At 45.8% G+C, this 20,530-nt stretch overlaps 1 protein-coding gene across 1 annotated transcript; it reads right to left on the reverse strand.

The window, feature by feature from the left end:
- Nucleotides 1-1,827: 1,827 nt before the first annotated feature.
- Nucleotides 1,828-12,428, reverse strand: LOC118795382 (nuclear receptor ROR-beta-like). The gene is made up of 10 exons (XM_036553837.1): nucleotides 12,328-12,428; nucleotides 6,251-6,336; nucleotides 5,879-6,020; nucleotides 5,083-5,493; nucleotides 4,666-4,787; nucleotides 4,318-4,450; nucleotides 3,504-3,611; nucleotides 2,964-3,074; nucleotides 2,567-2,679; nucleotides 1,828-2,384 (listed from the first exon to the last, which is right to left on the reverse strand). Exons 1-10 carry the CDS (start codon nucleotides 12,332-12,334, stop codon nucleotides 2,223-2,225), a joined length of 1,395 nt encoding a protein of 464 aa, XP_036409730.1. The 5' UTR covers nucleotides 12,335-12,428; the 3' UTR covers nucleotides 1,828-2,222.
- Nucleotides 12,429-20,530: the final 8,102 nt, after the last annotated feature.

Consider the following 20,530-nt stretch of genomic DNA (forward strand, 5'->3'; position numbering starts at 1 on the left):
GCTGGCTCAGCATAAGACCACATCTGAGCTTAAGGGGTTTTGCCAAAAACCTTCAAAAATTCCCCTTTCCAGGGGAAAGCTACAAGTGTCTTCCTGCTCCACCTCAAGCTCCAGTCCTTACAGTGTCTATATGGGACTTTAATCCTAGCAAGACTTCCTGGTTAGATAAAATGGGCCAGAGATGCAGGCCCTGTGTTAGATTAGATGGCGTCAGAGATGCAGACCCTGTGATTGTCTGTACGCACAGAAGCTCTGTCTGTATTTCACAGGCCCTCTGGAGTGTAACAAACTGCGTGTGAAAATAAATCTCTACAAAATAGATCTTTATCTGCTTGGATTGCTTCCTTCAGTGTTTTTTTATACAGAAATAACAAATAGAATATACTATTTATAATAATAGTAACAATAATGATGATCATCGTAATTCCTAACTCAGGGCGGTAGCTGATCACTCTGTTGACCCAAAAAGGTCATGGAGGAGGACAGAGGAGAAGGAGGAATAGAACAGACAAAGGAGTGTGTTCACATTATCGAAAAACAATACACTGCTGACCATCAGTACGGCCTTACAATATCATACAGTGATGCGAGACTCCTATTAGGGGACCACTCCTGCCTGGTGCTGATTACAGATGTCCTGCTTTGTACCGCGACAGTACATAGCAGCTCCAGCAGTCTCTCTACTCACTTTCTCTTCAGTTCCTTTCCTTCCCACTGAAAACAGGAGATCTCTCGGAGCCGGGCTCCCACAGTTTTAGGCCATTTTAACAGAGGTATGCGGCATACACATAAGTGCCAGTGTTCAAGCAGTTTCTCAAGAAACATTAACAACAACAACAAAAACAACCACTTTTCCTCCGCCTTCATGTCAAATGGCTGCTTTCAACCGCTGCGGTCACTGTGCCAAAGAGTCCACCCCCGGCAAAAGGTTGTCCCACCACTGCTCCGGCAGGGTGTTCCAAGGTGTCTGTGGCTTTAGCGTGCAGACCCTGAGAAGACGAGCCATGGGAACAGAGCGTTCCAGAATCAGCTGAAGACACTCCTGATTGGTCAGTTAGTGCTGTTTGTCTTCTCCTTTTTCAATGTCCATTGCTTTTCATTTGCGTTCCAGTGTCACTGGAATATGCTTTAGGCAGTCACTGGGAGGCTTCGGACAATCACACTGCTCTGGCGCGCGCTCTCTCTCTTTCTCTCTGCCACTCTCTACACAAATAAACCTACATATATTTATATACATTCTTAAATCAATAAATGTTTTTTTCTAAATGTATATATAAACTTAAAAATAACATGACGGTGTTTGTTTCTTGAAGTGGCGTTTGCAAAGGGGAAAAGGTAAGGGGGCTGAGGTTTTCCATTGCATCTCAAAAAGAGCAGCTCCAGACACTTCCTGCTGGCGTGCCCATACAAATACATACAGGACAGCATCTTAGTGCTTTGAGTGGGTAGAGTGTTAGTGCTTTGTGTGCGTGTGTAGCGTGTCAGTGTTGTGCGATTGCCCAAGCATGGCAGTGAATACAGTGAGAGTGGGCAACGGCAGACATAACGGAAGATTTTAGTGTTGTTTCTAACATACTAAACCTGGGTTACCTCCATCACTTGCCATCATGTTACTAAAAAACATTGCCAGGTGATCTTGGTCCCTTTAAACTAGCTGTTTGGGGGGATATTGTTTTGGGGCACAGTAAGTGCTAAATATACTGAGTGGTACAGAGGGTACCAGTCATACACAGACCACCGGGAGCAGCAGGTACATTCTGTCTGACGCATGGGGCGGCACCATGTGTTCACGGGGTACATTCATGTTGTGCTGGGGGGGGGGGGGGGGGGGGATGAGGGGACGAGGGGATGGAGGGCATGGTGAGAACTGCAGGAGGAACTCATAAGTCACAATTCAGGCTGAGGGACGTGCAGGCCCACACACAGAAGAGAAGTGAGGAAGCCAAGCTCTCGCCTTGGGCTCCCCGCAGTAAGGTCACATGCGTGTGGCATCACAGAACCTGCTGACAATGGCCCTGTAGCAGACCTCACAGTGTCAGGTGCTGTGATGATTCGGGGGGGGGTGTGTCAGAAGTCTGAGGTCACAGTAGTGTGGTGTTAAGTAGTGTGTGAGAGATTGTCACTGAACCGCTGGTTGAGTCTGGTGATTTGCTGTTCCTCTGCATCTACGCCTGCTCAAACCTACCTCTCCCTACACTTTCTCTCTCTCTCTCTGACTGAACTTAGCTTTCCGTGGAGTCAGGGAAGGGGATCTCGCTTCCGAAGACCTCCCGATAGAGTGGAGGGAAGCCGTAGGCTGTGTCTGGGTGAACCAGACGGAAAAACTCCAGCTTGTCCATGTGCAGGTTGCAAATGGACTTCATCATGGGCAACTTGGACACCATCTGAGATGAAGAGAAATCAGAGAAACGTTTTCTACCTGCAGTTGGAGTACCAAACCTGACATATTCACACACACGTGCATATATACACATGCACGCACACACACACACACACAAACCCATTCTTACACACTCACAACAACGCACACAAACAAACCCATTCTCACACACTTATGTAAGATTACCTTGGCCAGTTTCTCCTCATTGGCCCCGCTCCTGTGGAGGCAGTGTTGCAGCGCCAGGTAGACTTTCTCCTGCAGCTTCTGCACCTGCAGTGTGTCTGTTAGCCACAGCCGATCTGCAGAACAAATGGCCAGAGTAACTATGAGTATTACAGGTTTACTACTGAGTACCAGTGTGTCAAGGCATCAGCGGGTGTGTATGTGAGTGCGTGCTTGTGTATATGTAAGTGATCATATGTAGACGTGTGTGAGCATAAGTGTGCGCACATTTCTGTGAGTGTGTGTGTGTCTCTGTGTGTGAGTGTGCGAGTTAGTATGTGTGAGCATATGTGTGGGGGCGTGTGTGAGTGTGAGTGTGTGTGTGTGTGTGAGCATGTGTGAATGTGACAGTCAGACTCACCTGGTGACAGGAGGACTGTGGCGCTGAACAGAGCCATCTCTTCCTCAGTGAGCTGCAGTCGGCACAGGCTCTTGGCCAGATCGTACACGGCATTCACAAGGTCATCGCAGCCTAGACACAGACAGAGAGAGGCATGCCATGTCACAGCAGCCTACATTCCTGCCATTACACAGCCGGGCCACATAATATCATCACTGGTCGCAATCAGCAGCAACTCAGTGTACTGTCTATCGCACATCCCCCTCAACTTGAATGGAAACACTTATATTCTATTGTGCTGGAGGTCGCTCTGGATAAGAGCTACTGCTAAATGAATGTAATGTAATGTAATATTAGTGGATACTAGAGTGATGCAAAGCTCAATGAAACAATTTTGTCCATTTATACAGCTGGATATTTAGTGAAGCAATTGTGAGTTAAGTACCTTGCCCAAGGGTACAACATCAGTGCCCCGGCAGAGAATCGAATCAGCAACCTCTCGGTTACAGTGTGCAGTGTCTGAGCTTAACTGGGTTTGGCCCGGTACAGCCGGGGACTCACCGAGGGCCTTGAAGAGCTGTGCGCTGGCAAACTTGCCGTTGAACAGCATGGTGTTGTTGATGGGATTGTAGGCGCGACACGTGCGGATCAACAGAACCTCCAGACACCCTGAAGCAGGAACAGAGAGAAAGAGCACAGAGATGGAGGGAGAGCTTGCAGAGAGAGAGAGAGAGAGAGAGAGAGAGAGAGAGAGAGACAGAGAAGGGGAGAAGGAAGATGCTCCACAGTGCACAGACACACAGGCAAAGATAATTTAATTCAAAATTTGAAGGCATTTAAACATTTAAACATTTGAACATTTTGAAAATCAGAGGTAATAAATATATCACAGGTTTCATGAGATAGATATTACAGGTGATTAATTCAAAAAGATTTCAAACATTTAAAGTTTATGTAATCAAAACATGATTTTGGTTTCAGAAGTTTTCCCAGTGACGGGAGAGTTGGAATAATGATGAATGGAGCGGACACAAGAGAGTTTTGGAGAGAAAAACAAGAGAAGCCATCATTAGCACATTAGCACATCTCTACAAGAAGCACACTGCATTCACAGCTCATAGCATGTAGCACAGAAATGTTTCCTCTGAGTGTGTGTATATGGGTGCATACATGTATGTGTGTGTGCATGTGTGTGTCAGTATGTTTTGTTTGTGGACGTGTATGTATATGAGAGAGAGAGTATATGTGCTTGTGTGTTTGTGTGTTTGTGTGTGTGTGTGTGTGTGTGTGTGTGCGCACATGCATGTATGAATACTACTGTGTTCAGTATGACCCCAGTAAATGTTCGAGCCCATGACTGGCTCTTGGTACCGACCTGCTTTGAGCAGGATGATCTGGTCATTCTGGCAGAGGTCCATGAAGCCAGAGATGCGCTTGGCGAACTCCACCACGTACTGGATGGCGCTGGTGAGGTGGTGGGTGCACTGCTGCCACATCCACTCCACAGACTGTGACACAAGCAGGAGATAACGTCAGCAATGACACACCGCACTGTGCACAGTCATTCTCAGACCACACAGCCTTCTCAGAGCCACACACCGCACAACCAAGACACTTGACGATTAACAAATGGCTTCTCTCTTGCAACCACTGTATCACCATCAATACATGTGCATGTACGGGGGATCTGGAAGTAGCGCATTCACTGTGTCAGGGCACTCACCTTACTCTGGAACGCGCGAGTCTCTTCTGGGGTGTACAGATTCCAGACCAGTCTTTTGAGCTCCTCGGCGCTGTGCTGGATGGTCTCCAGGTGGGACTTCACCACACTCTGTGTAATATGCTCTGAAATGAGGAACGGGGCCCATCAGTAAGTCGGCCATAAACAACACACACGGCATGGTATTCCACACTCAGAGGGGGCAAACACAGAGAGAGAGGAACCGTGATAGAGAGACCTATGAAACCACAAGCCATTCACACTGATGCCTACACACTGACACTCAGACACTGCAGCGAAAGCAGGATGACAAAGAGAGAGACAGAGACAGACACAAAGGCAGACAGACCGACAGAGAGAGACACACACACTGAGAGTCAGACAGAAGCAAGCGGGCGGACGGACAGTGCAAGGACTGACCTATCTCCATCAGGGAGCAGCTCTCGGGCGGCGGGGTGAAGAGCCCGGTCTCGTGCAGCAGGTCGTACTCGTGTTTGATGTGGCTGCCGTCGCTGAAGTCCAGCCCGTTCTGCTCAGGCGAGCTGTTGGAGGACAGACTGCCCCCGCCGAGCAGCTCCAGGCCGCAGTAGCCGCCCGCCCCCTCGGGCGTGAGCGGCAGGTCGAACAGCAGCCCGTCGGGCAGCGTGGCGATGTCGTCCAAGTCGCTGAGGGCGGCGCTGGAGCCGCTGCTGTAGGCCCGGCTGTGCCCTCCGTCGTCACCCTGCTCCTCCCGGGCCACGCCCCCCGCGCACTCCTGCGACTGCTGGTGCTTCTGCACCTCGGCGTACAGGCTATCGCGCTGCTTTTTGGACATGCGCCCGAACTTCACCGCTGCAAAGCAAACACACACACACACACACACAACATAAGCAAATGTCAGACATAACATGCACCGCAGGGGGGAACAACACACATGCAGAGAAGTCACATAAGGCCATTTTCACGCATGTTCAGATAATGGACCCGAATGCTGAAAACAAGATGCATTCTATGCTCCTTTTAGTTTTTTTGGTTGCTTTAATGAGAGACACACCACCTCCTCTTATGATTACACTTGGATACACTTATGTTCTATGGGGCTGGAGGTCGCTCTGGATAAGAGTGTCAGCTATATTAATGTAATGTGCATGTAACAATCGTCCAATCGAGAGTCATATGACTATGGCGGACAGACTAGCCCCAGTGGCCAGAAACGAGGTGTTGTGGGGGGGCTCACCATCACGGCTCATGCCCAGTGCCAGGCACTTCTGCAGTCGGCAGTGCTGGCAGCGGTTGCGGTTGGTGCGGTCGATCAGGCAGTTCCTCTGCCTGGAACAGGAGTACATGGCATTGTTCTGCTGGCTGCGACGGAAGAAGCCCTGTGTGCAAACACAGAAAAACCCCACACATTAATGCAATGCTGGGACACTCACAAACCCACATTACAGTAATGCTGAGACACTCACGAACACACATTACAGTAATGCTGGGACACTCAAAAACACACATTACTGTAATGCTGGGACACTCACAATCACACACACATCCACACACACGCACACTCACAAACACACAGAGACACACACACACACAGCCTTGTGGTACTCACCTTGCAGCCTTCACAGGTGATCACCCCATAGTGAATTCCTGAGGACTTGTCCCCACAGATCTTACACGGGATCACCTCAATTTGAGCTGGGGGCAAGAAGGGTGAAGAGGTACAAATTAGTAACTGCAGTAGGCTGTTTATGGACCTACACTGAGGCCAAACTACGTTAAACAGTTCATCGATAAAGCACTAAAACACAGTTCGCAGAGCCTGCGGCAGACCAAAGTTGAGCTGAAGAACACTGGACTTCAGACTCCCTGTCAGGCAATCATAGTCCACATTTCTCTGGGCAAGAGTGGCTCAGCAATCTTATCTGCACAAGAGTCCAAGCGGTCTGTGGTTTATTACCTGACTATTATATGACTATTATTATCTGACGGGAACTACCAGGGAAAAACTGACAATAAAGCCAAGGGTGCCATTATGTTCAGGGTACGTTAACAACACAAGCAGACTTTGGCAGTACACGTTTGTTTGCACATAAAAGAAGTTGTTGAGACTATCAATGTTGCATAAAAGGACTGTCGATGGTACAAGTGAACAAGGTACAGAGAAGGCGAATTCTATCAGGCTGAGAGGCTTTTTTTTATGAATAATGGACTTTAGCTCTTTCTTTTCTCATATGAAAAACAGATATGAATGCTTCCAGGAGCTGCAATGGCTGAGCAGTAGCAAAATGCACATACAAAAGAGCACTTAGGCACTTTCAAGTGTGGACAAATCACAGGTCTGAATGCCGCACAACCACTCCGAATGAAGAACAGTTTAGAGAAATACCGCCTGCCTCGGGAGAGAACAGATCGACCTGCATGTTCTTTAGCTCACTAAATATACATAACGTGAATGCAAATGAATGCTCAGCAGAAATTGCTTGAGACTGTTACATTTAGGCCTGCAATGGGGGAACAAATGTTAGTAACCATTGTATGCATGATAGTTTTCTATTTTGACACGAGGAACTGTATTAACTGATCTTAACCGATTTGTGCTCTGGTGCATGACGTTAATTCCTATCAAAATTTGCTAACAAACACCGCTTTGAAACCCGCTAACAAGCAAGCTAATTTGCAACATACGTTCCGCCAAACAAGTAGCAGGGAAATGGGAATGGTTACGTGCGTCATTTAGTAGGAACATTTCCAAAGATCTGATTTTAGATATGAGAGACCACTGATTTCGCGTCGCTGCAGTGTAGCGAGCTCTTCGCAGAACTGCGAAATGTCTAAACATCGTTGACACGCAAGCAATTTTAAACTGCCACTTATTGATGGGCGTTCATTTTTTTTTATAACGAGTTTCATAACTGTAGCAGCTTTGTATGCAAGATGTAAACATTCGCGTTTCTATACAGCAAATTCCTACTTATCCACAGAGTGCTATGGGGGCAATAAATAGCTCATGGCTCAATGCAACAGAAATACGCCTGTCTCAACCCCGTCCAACGCCCCATCGCACCCTCCCATCGTTTGCTGTTATATAACCGCGGTCTGATCGCATTCCACGAGCACACTCATTCAGGGGAGGTCGCCCTAGCAACGCGCTGGCTCCTCCCCCGCCTTCTCATTGGCCTTTTGGCTAGGCAACTTTACTGATTATTTGCAAATTCGGACGTCACTCAATGCCGCACAGCCATCAGGCGAATAGGGGGGGGGGGCGATCTGTCCTACTGACACACTTTTCCACTTTCTCATTGAGCAAGAGGGAGGGGGTGTGGGTGGCAGCCGAGGAAAGACAATCTGGATTCATTTTTTCCGTTTTAAGGTGGCACCACAGGTTCTGAGCTTCCCCGAGCTATTTTGACGGGTTGAGAACGTTATAGAAGTTTCGAGTCTCAAAACGCCATAAATACATGGTCAGTTACATAAGATTAAGGATCTCCGTTACATAGAATTAGATCGCAGTCTTAATCATCATCAGGTATTCAAAAGAAACCCTTCAGCTTCAGCGCACAAGCACCTTGTGGAAGTAGTTCAATTTCACACAAATGACGTCTGAATTCAACTGTACATGCACACAACATTTGCACGTACAGTTTGAGGCCTATGCATTACGTGATGGATTAACTAACATCAATACAGATATAAATAACATATTGGTTATCAATAAAGGTCATGACACTAAGTATGTGCACACCGTGAACTGTCAATTAGGATAACTGTTTTGAGAGAGTAACATCATTAATTTTCTCAAACATTTTTCCAGAAAAAGTCAAGAAATAATGAGTCTGCACACACAGAAACATCTACTGGTGATGACACAACAACAAAAAGTTCAGTTCTGATGTGTGCATACATAACAATGCAATTTATATCACCTGAGTAATTTCTTCATTTCTGAGTAATTTCCCCAAATTATCCTCACCATACAAGAACATTCACTCCCAGAAGTACTACAACCTGATGAAGGCACTTCCATGCTGAAACGTTTTTTTTTTTTTTTTACTGCTTTTTTAAAGGTTTTCGGACTAAACGAGTATGTGGTTGCTTGACTGTTTTATGGGGTGTTCAATCACAGCTGAAACTGCAGCCTAATGTTGCCTTTTGTTCCTTAATGAAATTACAATGAAGATTCAAGGGTAAAAAGAAGCCCCCTGCAGCACCTCATTGCTGCAGTATACACCAACTGTATATATACTGTAAAGAAAAGCCAGACCTTCATAAAACGTTCTTCATACAAACCCATTATACACTGAAATAATACCTACCAACCTACAATGGCACACAAAATGATCAAGTCTCTCTGAAGGGGACACCTATTCATTAGGTTCATTTAGATAATTACACCTGATCAATGACTCCGCCATTTTATCTATGTTAAATACGCACACACATTACACAATTTATCATCTTTATAACATGAAAATTACTGCAATTATATGTTTCTTGCCACTGTAATGCAGAAGAGAGGGGATAACGCTAAAATGTGTTTCTGAGTCACATTCTCTAATGTAAACAGCATTGAAAGGTAGATAAAAGTGCTCATCTTTCCCAACAAAAGAACCTTTACACACTACATGCGTCAGCCGCTGTCCGCAACATTAACCGAGCACGTCAGCCATGTCAGTATGTCACTGTGTCAATATGCAGTCTTCGTTTCCACAGCAATACAGCCAGACTCAAACCGGCCTTCAGACTGCACTCGTACCTCACTTCGTGCAATGACACTGCCCTGTGCTGTCCAAAGGTCCTATTTGGCCTGCACTTTGCTTTTACACAATGCAAGCACTAATGTACATTAACCCTATATCAGGAGTTCTTAAAATACAACCTGCACACTGAGTTTGAGGCACTGCGCACTCTCAGCAACTCAGGCTCACAGCAACACTTTACACACTATACGTCACTCAAGGGGGCCACTCCAAGGCTTTTAACCATTGTCAATGACATGGTACAGGTTCCTCACAGAGCCTCAGAGTTACATTAACAGTGTCCTTTGAATAGAGTACTCTCTCTTTAAAGCTGCAATGATGACAGCAGTTATTTTTGAGAGTAGCACATGCATGATGAGAGGTTGCGCCATGCGTCCCACTCTCAGAGCAGCTTGGTATGTCCAAAAATAGATACGTACTGTATTATTCAAAATGTATACCCCATATACAACTAGCGCAGACTGAACGTGCCCCTAAATTTGTTTAATGCTTTGCTTAATCTGCACATAGCCAGCGTTACAGTATTGTATACCAAACCACCATGTACTGTTTTAGATGTTCAACTTCATAAATGCATTAATCTCTAGTCACACATGGGGAGTTTGACATTTTATGTGCAAACACATAGCCACTCTGGCTGGACCTCTGATGGCCTCTGAAAGCTGTAAATGTCACTAATGGTGTACAGGAATATGTGAGAAAACCAATTGCCTGACTCATATGAATACTCATTCTCTCTCTCTGCCTGCAACTAGTACTTACAGCCCACCAAAGATTGGTAAAATGACAACAATTTGAATATTTCCACAATAAAAAAACTACAAGGTCTCTCCATTGGCTCAATTGGCAAGGTTCTCGTCTTGTGTGGAGGCTGAACCCTACTTCGGGGGTTTGATCCTAGCTGAGTCATCAGCTGAAAACGACCAGGAGCCCACAATGGCAGAAAACTGGCTCTGCTCTACCAGGGATAGGGGTGGGTGGGTCAGCTAGGGGTTCCTCATCTCTCCACTCTCAGGCACCCTGCAGTTTGTCAGGCACCAGCAAGTTGTTTGCATGACATCAGTGGAGTAGCACCAATCCTCCACTTGGTGCCCACTTCACTGTAGTGCACTATAGGATCTGTAATGTGAAAAAAAGCCTAGTCTACAAGACAAGCATTCTAAAACAGGGAATCATAACTACATGAAACCCTGAGTTGCGTCAAGGGCAGCAGGGCAATATAAGGGCTTGTAACCAAATGGTTGCTGGTTCAATTCTCTCCTGGGGCACTGATATTGTACCCTTGGGCGAGGTACTTAACTTAAGTAACTATCCAGCTGTATAAACAGAATCCATGGTAAGCCATGTAAGTTGCTCTGCCTAGGAGTGTCTGCTAAATTACAATAATGTAATGCTTGTCCTGAGGTCGGACGGCACAAGGTCCATCTCTGTAGCCAGTTTGGAGGCCTGCTTCTGTGCAGTGATTCTGAGGAGATGGCAGCAAGTGCGCAACGTTCAAAATGGCCCCCGAGCCACAATGACACGCAACGCTCAAAATGGCCCCCAAGGCACAGTGACACACTCCCTTACACATTACATCCCAGCACTGTGGCAACACTCCATTAAATAAAATTAAAAATCACAGCTTGTGCATCAACAGCAGATACTGCATCCTGCCAGGAGGAAAATGAGTTCTTGAGACAATCACTACAATAAGGGTAAGAACTGCTGCACATTTGTTAAATTTTAATCATTTTAATAAGATTTAGTACCACACAAAATACTGTTGACTGATATTCATTAGTATTATAATGTCAGTATGGTTGAGTTGCTGGTTGTCTTAATATGTTTATTTTTTCCTAAATCAAAAGTTGAGCGTGGACCTTGATCTTTTGAGCTCCTTTGGCACCCGAAGTTCAAGTTTAAATTCACTGGTGTGCATGTCTACCCTGAGCCAATGAGGTTCTTGGCTAGGACGCAATTGACCGGCATACGACCGCATGGACTTCCACATCCCCGGTAAGGCCCGCCTCCTCCAATCCCCTCCCCCCGTTTCTCTCTCCTCCCCCTCAAATGCTGTGTAATCCTCAGTGACATAACTAGGTCAATGGAACAGCCGCCTCTCCCTCTCGCTCACACGGCCGGCCATGCTGGGAGCCGAAAACAACAACACGCACACCGACACGCGAGTGGCTCGGGAGCGAGCACGACAAATTAACACACTGACACACAATCTGCGACCTCCACTGCCTAGGGGACATACAGGCTGAAAAACATGACATAATAGGCAGGAAAAGCACCGCTACTACACAAAGCATGCCAAAATATGTACGTTAAAAAATAATAATACCAAACGCTTTGCATTCGTTTTAATGCCATACCTGTAACAAACCGCCCTACGGCACACTTCGGCACGCAAAATGATTTGTGTGTGACACTAACAAGACAAGCCAGTATGTAGATTCAGATACAATTTTTCTTCGAGGATATTTTTCAAGCTTACTGTTCGCGACTTCCTCAAGAATATCAACTGTCAGATTGTCAGGTTAGTTGCGTAGCTACTCGACTACCCAAATAATGCTCGTCTAGAAATGTTCAAAATTAGCTTTAAATAATCACTCATTCTGTTAGCAGTCTTGATCCCTTTTAACATTAACTTCTGGTGTCCAATTCTAAATCGCACACAGCCCGAGAGTTAAACCCCAGTCACCGCACGGCAGGCGGTTACCCGAGCTAGCTAGCTAATGCCATTAAAAAGAGCAGTGGGTTCAGCAATGGGCGACGCGCAGTCGAAGAAATGTCAAAACATTTCATTACTCTGTACCATAACAGTGGCAAGTGAGGCATATTTAAACTACGAATAATTACCTATTTAGTCATTAATCATATTTACCCAAGTTAAAGAAAAAATATGACATTTGATCAAAAATAGCAAAAAATCCCAACTCACCTCTCATGATGACTGTTTATAATCTTCGCATAACAGAGCTGGAGAGCATTAAAGTAAAACGATTTTAGCCAGCTACAAAGCCAGCTGGCTTGAAAATAACTTTTTTTGCTACAAACAAGAGCTATTGCAACAAATAAAAAAGGGAATAAAATCCTCGTTAAAAAACGTCTTAGTAATAACGTTCACTAGCATTTATCCGCCGGATCGACAACGCGTGGTCTAAAGTGATCGTGCGTATTATTATAATAATTTTTTGCTCGGTTGCGGCGTTTTTCTCGGGTGCGTGCGCAGCGTGTGCGGTCCTCTCCGTCTCTCCACCTCTCTCCGCTTGACTCTGCCCTCTCCTCCTCTCCTTCCCTCCTTCTCTGTGGCTAACCTACTTTCGGCGCGTGGACTCTCACATGATCTCGCTCCGCCGGCCCGCCTCGTTTCCCCGGGCAGCGGCGGCGGCGCGCACCCGCCCCGCCCCGCCGCGCGCTAAAGGAGGACCTGACATTTTATTATTATTTTTTTTGCCATGCGTGGGGAGAGCGTGGCCGCGTGTCAAAACTGAGGGAGATTAACAGACGCATGACGAGAGCTTGGGGAAAAAAAAGTGTCACGCAAAAAAATGTACGGATAAACACAAAATAGCACCTGCAATGTGCTGTTTTAATTCTATGCATTGTATTTTTTTCTGACGTTTATAGTGGCTCTATAAAACAACAGACAGCCAGCATAATTATATTTGCAATGTGTATTTCTGAGCATACTGCAACACAGCATAAAATGCGCAGATCCTATGTCAACAACCCTGAAGTCGATAAACATTATATGTCTTTATTTTTACTTATTTTTATCTTTACTTTTATTGATAGATAAGATTAGCCATTCCCATTAATATGTGCCATGAACCTGAAGTGGTGCCAGAAATGGTTGCAATAAACATTACAACAGCGGTCATGTCCTGAAAACAGCTGATGTCTATTTACTTTTTTGTTTGAGTGCCAGCCCAGCTTCTTATTTTGAAAATATGCAGTAAGCTTTGAAATACTCACATACATACATACACAACACACGCACACACACACACACACACAGACATATATGTGCGTGTGTGTGTGTGTGTATATACACACATAAATAGCAGCTACAGATATTAGAATGTGAGACATTAGAATGTCCAAAGGCTTCAAAGCTCTTTTCATCCATCAGTACTTTCAGTCAGGAATAATGTGCGATTTTCACTTTTTCTTATCCACCAACAAGAACGCCTTTTTAGGCACAGCTTTGTCCCGTTTTGACTTGAGCCTACGTTCTGCAGGAAGAAAGACACACTTACATTCCGGTGTTCCTGACAAAACATAGAACAGAGAACTATATTTGTATCTCTGACGTCTGTGCCCGTGAGTAAGATTGATGGAGAGAGGTAGTGTGTGTGTGTGTGCATGGGGAATGATGATGAACTTGTTTTACTCCTTGCTTGCACTGCTAAATAAACGCTATCTCCGCTGATTGGAAGCACGCTGCATGCAGGGGAGAGATGGTGATGCAATGTTTCAGCAGCCTCGGTTATGAAACAGGGAGAGGGGAGATTACTGTAAGTAGGTTAGTGGAGCAGCGCTGAAGAACAAGGCGTGCCTCGCATACACTCCTCCCTTTCATCCCCTCTCTTTTTCCCCTACTCCTCTCTCTCCTCCTCCCTCTCTCTTTCTCTCTCTCTCCCCCTCCCTCTTTCTTTCCTACACACGCAGCCCCAGAGCAGCACTTTTGTCGTTCTCTTTGTGCTCCCCCTGGAAGGCTTCTCATATCCCACTCTGGGCACTCTTTCCTTTCTTTTTAAGGCGTGTGGAGCACGACCTCCCCCCAGGGTCTGTTTCCCCCTTCCTGCCCCTCTCTGTCCTCTTCTCCTATTTCTGCTTTTCAGTCCACCCCCCCCAAAAGTGCTCCACTGTAAATCAAGCAGGAGAACAGGAGGATTCTAGCAAAGCTATGAACACTCACCAGGACACACTCTCTAGTGGTGATAAAAAATGCGGTTTGAATGATCATAATAAATTGGCTTTCAGGTTCTCCTATTATGCAATAAGACAAAAATGGCATGAAGTGTTTATATAGAGCGATTGATGCAACTGATACATGAATGCATACGCTCATTGTGTGGAATGCAGCGATATGAAAGTGTTGTAAATTCACATGATTTGAGAGTTTGCCCCAAAAGTATGTCCTGAAGAGGTCTGTACCCAGCAAAGACAAATGCAATGAAAATGTATACAATCAAACAGGAAAATGCACATAACGCATTTTACAATTAAATTATAAGGAAAAACAATATTCATAATGGCAGTAGTGTTAGTATTCTTCTACTTTAATTGCTCTACTACATATTATCATAACATCTTATTTTCCCCTTCACAATCTGTACACACTAAGGCACTCTTTTACCCCTCTCCTTGGAGTCTTTTCCTCCTTCCTGGCACTCTTTTTCCCCTTCCTCCCTACATCTCTATCTCTCACCCTCTCTATCCCCCCCCCCTTCCCCCTCGCTTGGTCACTCATCCCTGAGCTCGTTCTCCCACAGCCCTTTTCTCTGCTGTCCCCATCGGTGGCCCCTGCTGCTACGCTCTTATATAACTGTGCATTCCTGAATTAGACAGAGCGAGAGGGGGAGGAGGCTAGCTCCCCTCACAGCCTGCGGGCCACAGGAGGGCCGGAGGCATCGGGAGTGTGATGCCGGTGACACCTGCGGCAGGAAATGGTAGCATGGACTGCGTGGGGAAAAACAATAACTGTCATTTATTGTTGAATGTCTTTAAAAACATGTGTGTGGATGACACAGAATGCTGAGCCTACCAGCAAGATGGGCTGACATGTTGCGATGACGAGCACAAGCCGTCTTTGCATTCAATTTGCATTATATTGTAACACTGGTTCGGTGACTCGGCCCCACAGATTCTTCCTCAACAGCATAAAAGCCTGATCGTTCATCACTGCCTGCTCAACCCAACTTCTAGTGCAAGCCGTGTGGCACCCCTGCGGGCACTTCCTGACTGGCCAGAGGACCAGCACCACCGGATTGCTTCATCTCATTCAGAGCACTGCTGCTTAACTGGTGTGAACCATCCCCGTATAAGTCTGTCTATCACCCCTCCTCATCTCCTTCCTCTGGCAGGTGATCACCGCACACGCCGCAGCTCAGACCCTCGAGCCTTGCTCCTGGGCACTCAGCAGCCCGGCCCCTCCCGCCGTGGTCCATCACCTGATCGCACACACCAGCACGAGCTCAGCGCTCAGCAACCTCTGGTCACCTGCTTATTCCTGTTTCCAGAGGTCATGATTTCCAAACGCAGCTCTTTTCTTCACTGGCCCCCCAGTGGTGGAATGGGGTAGCTGCAAGCATCAGAGCGACGAAATCAACCACGATTTTCTGAAGACAACTCAAAATTCACCCGCTCAGACTGCATCTTGGCTCCCATACACAGAACTTTCCCCCATACCAGGTGACTGGCATCTCAATGGTGCCAACCCAGTCAAATCTGCACATATACAAATACAGTTTCATAGATCAGTATTGGGAGGTATATGCATGCTAGTGTTTGTACACTCTCTCTCATGGCTTTTGTCAGACACCTTGAGAGTAGGAAAGGTTTTTATTTAAGCACCATGTCTGTGCCTGTATCTGATGATCCAGTGGTTGTATAGTCACCCTGCCTCTGTGTTCTAGGCTGATGCTCTATCACACGTGTTGCTTGTCATTCCATTTGCATGGTCCTTGTTGCAGCTATTAAGATGCACTGTATGTATGGCACCATGGCGGTCTTGTGTGTTGCTCTGGATAAGATCATCTGTCAAAAGGATACATAAATAATATTATACATTTTTAAGTGTGGTCTTGACAGTTGATCACAACAGATAATTATTAGGATCATTTAAAAGCCTCTTTCACTATTGCCAAGGCCTATAAAAACACTGGCAAAAATACACAAAACCAAAAACTTTTGCAGACATCAAGAATATATTACATATTACTACATCTACAAAATAGAAATTCAATCAATATTTAAAATGTTTAATGTGGTAGCCAGCAGACAATGGCTGCATGGGGAAGAGATTATGGGTTAATATACAGTAATGTCCTAATGATGTAGGTCGTTAGAGTTAAAAAGGGAGAAATTTAGAGTTCGGGCAGTTCATGAGACAGGTTTAAAGAGGGACGGTGTTAAGAAGCTGGTGTTGAGAATTCTTCAAATGACAAAACAAGAAATTTACAAGAAGTAAAATTTATTCAAAAAACCAAACACAAAAAAGAACCAGACTTGGGCACAACCAAACCGTCTCTTAACAACAGCCACACACCTGTTAAATAGTAAATATAAAAGTTTCTGATTAGGCACGTGTGGCTTGTTAATCAATTGCTGGTTGACTACAGTTTAACAATTACAGGAAAACTTTCAGTGTGTAAATTGTAATAAACTGTTTTGTGGGGGACATGGAAAAGGCTCTCCTTCACACTTCCTTCTCCCACTCTCTAATCTCACAAACTGAGAATTGCAAACTGTGGCTCAAAATGTCCCGTGTGTCCACAAGCTCACAACTCCTCCGTGGGATCTACCGTATACAAGAAAATCAGATGCCAGGATTCTCCAGTGTTACAAACAACCAGACCCACTCTACATCCTGGGGTAAATCATAGCTCTCCACATAGCTTTATCCGGCCTCCTGGGGCTCCTGAGCTATGCCCCACTAGAGGCTAAATGCCTCCTGCCAGTCACTGGGAATTTCCCCTTGAGCTATGCCTGTGCACAGCTCTCCCTCCTGGCCTTGCCAGTTCCCGAAGACTCCCTGAGCTGCTCCTTCTCCCCAGCCTCACACATCAGCAGAGGGCTGGAGCAGTCCACCATAAGGTCCAAAATGGCTGCGTGACGTTCATGCCTCTGATGCCTTTGCTAGGTAGCTCTCCTTCTGTCCATTCTCACCAATATCAAAAATAATTGGTCACACCTTCCCTACAGAGTGGGGGGAAGGTGTGATTCTAAAGCCAAATGTGGAGAAACTGGCTGATGCTTCTCCTCAAAACCAAATGGAAGAAATGGCATATTTTATAATATTTTAAAACCAACAAAAAAAGAACCAACCTTGAGCACACAGAATGCAACCAAACGTCTGAGAGTGAACTCCCCCCTGCAACCACCCATCTGCATTTGATTAGGGTTGATTATGCCTGCCAATTAGGGCAGGTGTGGTTTGTTTACCAATACCTGACTGACATACGCAGACAACTGCAATCACAGACAATTAACCTGTTTGGAATGAACTTCAGGAAATAAGATCTGCCTATTTTTAAATCTGAATTGGAGTGAAGACAAATAGGGCTTAAAACATTTAACATTGTAACAATTATCACACTGAAACAAACAAACACAGTTTTGGGGGACAGGAGATGCCTCTGCCTGAACATAGGGCTTCAGGGTGATGAGAAAAGACAACCTGTGACTGTCCTCATGTTGGTAGATAGTTGTACCAAAACTCCCCTGGCCCCCTCTCCTGCCCTCCCCCTGACATCTTCAGTGGATAGAGTGTAGCGTTCTGTGGGGATTACTTTAGGATCTTGCTCTCGGTACCGTAATCCCTCTCCCACTTCTCACTCTCATCCGCTTAATCCCTCTCTCCCCGCGTCTTTTGGAGCTGTCCTAATCCCCAGCTCCTGAGCACGTCAGTGGGTCAGTGTGCCACTGTTCCTCTCGCTCTCTTCCCGCCTGATAATAGCTGCCTTTTTAAAATCTGATAAGGCCTTTTAGGTGGATTAGCTATGTTTACCTCCCCTGCTCCCAAACTCGGGAGGAGCTGGTAAGACGGTTGAAAACTCGGTCAGCGAGGATCTAAAATAAAAACAAACTGACATCGTCACCGTCACCGCCGTCTCACGCTGCCAGGTCTCAGTCTCTTCTCTCCTGCCCTGCACTGGCTGGTCAGCAGACTCATATGCTGTCACCTGTTCCACAACAAACCCACTGTGGTGCAGCTCCTTGTTAACCGGTGGTCAGACATGCCTCGGCACCTTGTGTGTTCACTGTAATAAGCATGTTCACATGCAGGTTATGACCGTTTCCCCACAGCATTCTCTGCTCCCTGCATTTCATCTCCGCCTGTCTTGGCAGATGCAATCCACTCATTTGTAAGAGCGCTTGCGGAAACTACACCCACCTCAGAAACCCTCCATCAGTGAATGCCCTCAGGTGAGGCCCGGACCTGCTCTCTCTCTCTCTCTGCCCAGACCTGCCTCACCTGCCCTGAGGATGCTTGCTATGTGTGTCTGTCCGCTTTGGTTCCAGTTGAGAACAATGGTAATTTAACGCATTAGCAACCGCGCCTTCGTTACTGACGCACTACCCAATATTGGCTCACAGTATCGCCTCCCACCCACAGCGGGCACACTTTAGCTGTCAGTAGAAAATTCTTCAGCAAACACCACCAAAGAAAGAGAAACTGTTTTTATTTTTAGGTAAGAAGAAAGAAAGCCTCCCAGCTGGTAATTGGTTTTTTGCTAAATATCCTTCTTAGGGGGACGTTTTGCTCAGTTTTGTCCTGATGGTATTGGCATTGTTCCCTCATGTGAAAACTTACCATTATGCCAGAGAGATAAGGCACTGCAGGAGCCGTCGCCATGGCGACGCCTGTTTGTTTATCCTTGGTGAGTCAGCGTGTGAGTCCATGTGACAGTGACCTAGTTACAGGCGCTTGCTGTTCTGATTGGGAAGGGGAATAAATCAGCCTTATGTGTTAATGGAGGAGCAGGAACACAGGAAGTGCTGCATCACGGTGCAGCATCATGCGGGCAGGGTGGCATGTTTCAAACACATAAAGGTCATGTGCTGCAAAAAACAGTACCTAAAACAATAAAATCGTCACCATTCAGTTTGAAAAATGTACATTGAACACAGGAGTTTGGGACAGACAGGATCACTATGGGCTTTGCACCAGTGCTTATTTACCATAGTTTCCAAGAGCCACCCATTTCGTATTGTACATAATACAAGAACGAGAAGAAATTATGTTGCGTGTAGAAAACAAAGCAATAAAAGGATACTATGACTCACACAAAGCAATAAATGACAATGACATACCCAAGCACATACATGTAACGTACCCAGAAAGAGAGCTGACAGAAAGCACAATTTAACAAGTCCTTTTTTCACTTTTCACATCACAATGAGCACCCCCCCCCCCCCCCCCCCCCCCATTTCCTCCCTGCCCGCGTCGCCTGCTCCTCTGATTGGCCATCCCTTCCTTGCCCGTCTCTGACCTGGTGCCCTACTTCTTCAGGCACCATGGGGAAGACACTACACCCTCGCGTTTTTTTTTCTCTCTCTGTGACTCATTCTCTCTCCATCTTGCCTCACGTTTTTGTTTGTTATTGTTTTGTCTTTTTGTTTTTTTTTTTTTCAAACTCAGTAATCATATGCCATTAACCTCCATAAATCTCTTTCCGTTGCACAGAACAATCCACCCCCTGGCCCACTCGCCATTGTCTGCTTCCACCCCCCTGTCCCTGCTTTTTTGCCTCTGTTTGTTCACTTGTCACACTCTTATCTTTATGGATGTGCAGCGGTCTATCACTTATTCCCAATCTACACGTTCTACGTTTTACAACCTTCCTGTGTTCCCCACCTACTGCTCCATACATTTCAATGAAAGTAAACAACTACAGTATATCATCGCTGCTATCTGAGCTTCACACTCAAGCGCTGGCTTCGGATTCACGCTCACGTCTGTTTGAAGAGGGGAATGACGCCCCCTGGTGGTACAAAATCTGCACTTGCGTCCCATACGGAAAGCTCGTCTCTTGTACGGAGTAGAAATGAAGCCACACTAGCAAGGAAAGCGGATATAGGAGTAGAAATGAAGCCACACTAGCGAGGAAAGCGGATGTTTAAAAAAGATTGTAAAAGAGAAAACAAAAATAAGTAGGATTCTAGGTGACCGTGCAAGTGGGACTGTGCTGTTCAGTTGTATACCAGAAAACATATACTGAGATAAGGTCTTTTAATTATCACTGCAACGGACAGTTTTATAAGGCACGTACGGCCACATGTTGAACGAGGACAGAGCGAAACGCAAAATTTCTTTGTTAATCCGCATTTAAAATAAATAAATAAATAACTTCCTGAAAGCTAAAATCCCTTGTTCTAAATGTTTCGTGGCAAACAAAAAATGGGTCTAGATT

The sequence above is a fragment of the Megalops cyprinoides genome, chromosome 20, assembly GCF_013368585.1.
Source record: "Megalops cyprinoides isolate fMegCyp1 chromosome 20, fMegCyp1.pri, whole genome shotgun sequence".
NCBI lineage: Eukaryota > Metazoa > Chordata > Actinopteri > Elopiformes > Megalopidae > Megalops > Megalops cyprinoides.